General features: G+C 34.3%; 1 protein-coding gene across 3 annotated transcripts in view; it reads right to left on the bottom strand.

Moving 5' to 3' along the window:
• Positions 1 to 803: 803 nt before the first annotated feature.
• Positions 804 to 3,939, bottom strand: part of LOC106880858 (organic cation transporter protein) — a 10,780-nt gene continuing 7,644 nt past the window's right edge. For 2 of the 3 annotated variants that reach the window (XM_014931004.2, XM_052972539.1), the window contains exons 7-9: positions 3,582 to 3,796; positions 1,985 to 2,093; positions 804 to 1,098 (exon numbers count right to left, since the gene is read on the bottom strand). In XM_014931004.2, coding sequence (XP_014786490.1) covers positions 891 to 1,098; positions 1,985 to 2,093; positions 3,582 to 3,796 — 532 coding nt within the window. In that variant the 3' untranslated portion in view covers positions 804 to 890. The remainder of the gene's footprint in view (positions 1,099 to 1,984; positions 2,094 to 3,581; positions 3,797 to 3,939) is intronic. The other variant, XM_052972540.1, reaches the window with a different exon arrangement.

Below are 3,939 nucleotides of genomic sequence, written 5' to 3'. Positions count from 1 at the left end.
ATATATATATATATATATATATATATATATATATAAGGAAAAAAAGCAAATGGAGATAAAATTGACAATTTTACTTTTCTGCTCTGATGATGTTCCATTATTTAAGTTGTTATAATTACTTATTTACAATTAATTATTATAATAATTATTATTGTAGTTATTAAGTCTGACAATGCCTTGAATGAATAGCGCCAACAGAAACAACTGTCAGATGAGATTTTGTCATTTTATAATCAATAAATAATAATTGGTCTTTATCAATTCTCAATTATATCTCCATTTTCTTTTTTTGTTTTCCTTAAATATAAACTTCGGTTTATTCATTCCTTATCTATCATTTATGAGCATTAATATTAATACTCATAATCACATATGGGTAAGACACCAGTTAATTCATTGGATAGAAATATCGCTTAGACGATTGCTATAACCTCTAACTTAACTCACGTGTGTATGTGTATATATATATATAAGCTATAATTCTTTGTATAATTAGATATTGTTAATATAACAATACATAAAAACGGGCTAGAGTTGAAGTGCTCAGCATCAGCTAGAATTCAAATTATAGTAAGAATGGATACATAAGGGTGGAAGACCACAGGAACAATACCGTATATCCAACGCAAGATTTATTATGTGTGTGTGTGTGTGTGTGTGTGTGTGTGTGTGTGTGTGTGTGTGTGTGTGTGTGTGTGTGTGTGTGTGTGTGTGTGTGTGTGTGTGTGTGTGTGTGTGTACACCTGGGACTTTTACAAATGTTATAATTTGCTGTAAGTATAACAAATAATAAATATTTAAAATAATGCAGTATACTGGTCATATTAGACGTTTATATATTTCATTCTTGTTTCCATGAAATTACTCGAAAGGAGTTTTCAATGATAAATTTACAAATCATGCAGGTCTTCCAATGTTTGAAGTAAACAAGCATCTTTCATTTCGGGAAGCAAAAGGGTCAGCAATCCAGCAACAATTCCGAAGACCCCATAGACACTGAGAGGTATCCAAGAGCCATATATGGAAAGTCCAAGAATTATTGGTGCAAGAATGCCACCAACTCGAGCAAACGATGAAGCAGTTCCCATGCCACTGTTGCTGGAATAGAAAAGAAAACAGAACACATTTTATATAAACATTGACAAGTTTAGAAAAAAGAGAATCCAAGTAGACTGATGATGATCGGCATCAGCAAGACTTGTAGTATTTAGAGAAATCGACGGAAAGTGTACAATGAAGTTGCTCTGGGGATGGGAAAATCTAATACTTTTAACACATAAAAGATGTTTCCCCTGAAGAAGTACTCTATCCGAAACGCTGGGGTTTTAACATTTCACGGCAACTCCACTGTAAATGGTTGTTCCTGTCGATTTCTTTATAGATATGTGGATTTGATTATATCGTTAAACAAAACAAGATGAAATAAATAAGGAAGAGAGAGATTGAGAGAGACAACTTGATAGAGAGATGTAGTGAATGATAATGTGTTTTCCACTGTAACAGATTTCCATCTATATTGACGGAAACGTTTTGACATTTTGGGTAAGGTTACAATCAGTAATCACCAAATAGAAAATTAATTGAAGCCTATTGTTTTATCTATGTTTAATTTATCTCTATTTTCTTTCTTGCACCGTCATTCCTTTTCCATGTATTAGATGTAACGTTGCCCTCCGCAATCTTCTCTCCCTACTCTATTTCACTTACTACCCACTATCTCTTTAGGCTATACAGACCTTTTTTATAACCGAAAGAACTCTATCCTTTTCTTTTTTCAATCCAAGAACCCCACCGAACTACTAAATTCTAGAAAAAGACTTTCAGCAAACATGTGGATAATTTCCTTTTATCGAACTGGAGAACGTTGACCTTTCTGGATTAAGCATACAGTGGGCCCAATTTATTTTATATCAGAATCATTCCAATTAAAGCACATTGTAATTAGTGCGAAATTCTTGTTCAAATGGTAAAACATTGCACGTACCGTACAGCTGTTGGAAATAGTTCTGTTGAGGTTAAATAAATACCGAAAAATGATGCTGTCACACCCAGCTTCCCGAGAACAGCTAATATCAGAGGAAACCAAAGGTTAGCTGAAAATATATTTTAGTACAGTGAGAAAAAAATATTTAATTATTGTAATTATAATATGTTCATTGGTCGGAAGAACAGAATTAGATAGAAGAGGATTAGGGCTCTTGAATTCTGCAGGACCTAAGAGAATAGTGAGTTCATTCCAGTCAGTGAATAAGTATTCAACAATCAACCGAATTAATGAATTTTTGTGGAGTTGGGTTACTGTCAATGATCTTTAAGCCCATAGAAACACAGCCGTCATCATTATTATGTGAGAAATTAACTAATATATTTAGGACTTTATCAAAGGAAAACAATGTTTGACAGGATCAAGCAAATAACTCAAAAACTCAAGAGTACTCATAGTTTTAGGAGAATTATTTCGGCAAAATTATGTCAGTTTGAAGATGGCGAACTGGAAGAATCATTAGCACACCGGACAAAATGTTTGGCGGCATTCCGTCCGTCCGTCTTTACGTTCTAACTTTAAATTCCACTGAGGTGGACTCTGCCTCTCATCTTTCCGAGGTCAATAAAGTAAGTACCAGTCGATGTAATCGACTTAACCCCTGTCCCGAGGTTGCTGGCCATGTGCCAAAATTTGAAAACAATATTATTGCAGTTGTTTCCCGAGGATGACGATCTGAAATTGTATAATCTGATGACATTAAAGTATCTGGTTGGGTGGTTGTCCTGCATGCAGGTGATTTACACAAGGCAGAAAACTGACTAAAACGTAGGACGAAATGCGTTGCGATATTTGTTAGGTTTTGAGGCTTTTTATTTTCGTTCTGGGTTCAAATCCCGTAGCCAGCTCCATTTTTTTTGTACTTCCGATGTGCATCAAATATTTTACAGGTCGAGGGCAGTGAATAAGTGTAACTATAAGAATGTTGGACAATTTTTATTTTACGGTTGTTTATTCCGGTTTTTACGTCCACAATACTTAGGATCGTATGCCGAACTTGTCTGTAGCGAGTCGAGTCGGTGTTTTGTAAACTTTCCCGAGTGAGGGTAACGAACATTCATCTTTGTAACTCCCCTTGACAATTTCGTTCGTTGAGTTACTGTTTCAAAATAATGAGGTCAGATGATGTAATGGAAGACAATTTGCTTCACATAACTAGCGACTGGATTACTGAGCTATTAAAAATGACGAGATTCTTAAGTCAACATTAACCAAATTTTCAAGGCTTATTATCGTGTAGGTAGCGTAAGCCTGGTATGAGAATTCTACGTTACGTATGCGTGTCGCGTGCACTGAGGGTTAAAGAACGGTGAATACTGGTAATATCAAACTGATATTAACATATTTTGGGGGTGACACACATACACACGCGCCATTCACAAATATAAGATATATAAGACATACGTGAGTACTTTTAATTCTTTAGCGTTTAAAAGTCGTCACCGTCCAGAAAATTATAGCATAATATAACTGCATGATATTGCTTAATATGTGCAATATTTAAAAAATATTAATAAGTGATGTAATCAAATATTACCTTTTGGCACAAAGTTTGAGACAATACAGTTAATTCCTCCAAATACCATAAAGAAAACGATCGGCTTACGATGACCAAACCAGCGAAACGTTAGGTATCCAATAATGCTGGCTGGAATCTCTACTACTGCCATCATCAAATAGTTTACATAACGATTTCCGGACATGTCAACAGAATTTAATGTTACTCCGTAGTAAAGCATACTGTTAACAAACCTGCAATAAAAATATTCTGCGATTGAGAAAAATCTTGGATAATCGACAATAATATTTAGGCCATTAGTAACACACACACACACACACACACACATATATATATCTTTATATATATATATATATATATATATATATATATATAT

This window comes from Octopus bimaculoides, chromosome 13 (genome assembly GCF_001194135.2).
Source record: "Octopus bimaculoides isolate UCB-OBI-ISO-001 chromosome 13, ASM119413v2, whole genome shotgun sequence".
NCBI classification, from domain to species: domain Eukaryota; kingdom Metazoa; phylum Mollusca; class Cephalopoda; order Octopoda; family Octopodidae; genus Octopus; species Octopus bimaculoides.
This window is presented reverse-complemented; position numbering and strand designations above follow the sequence as displayed.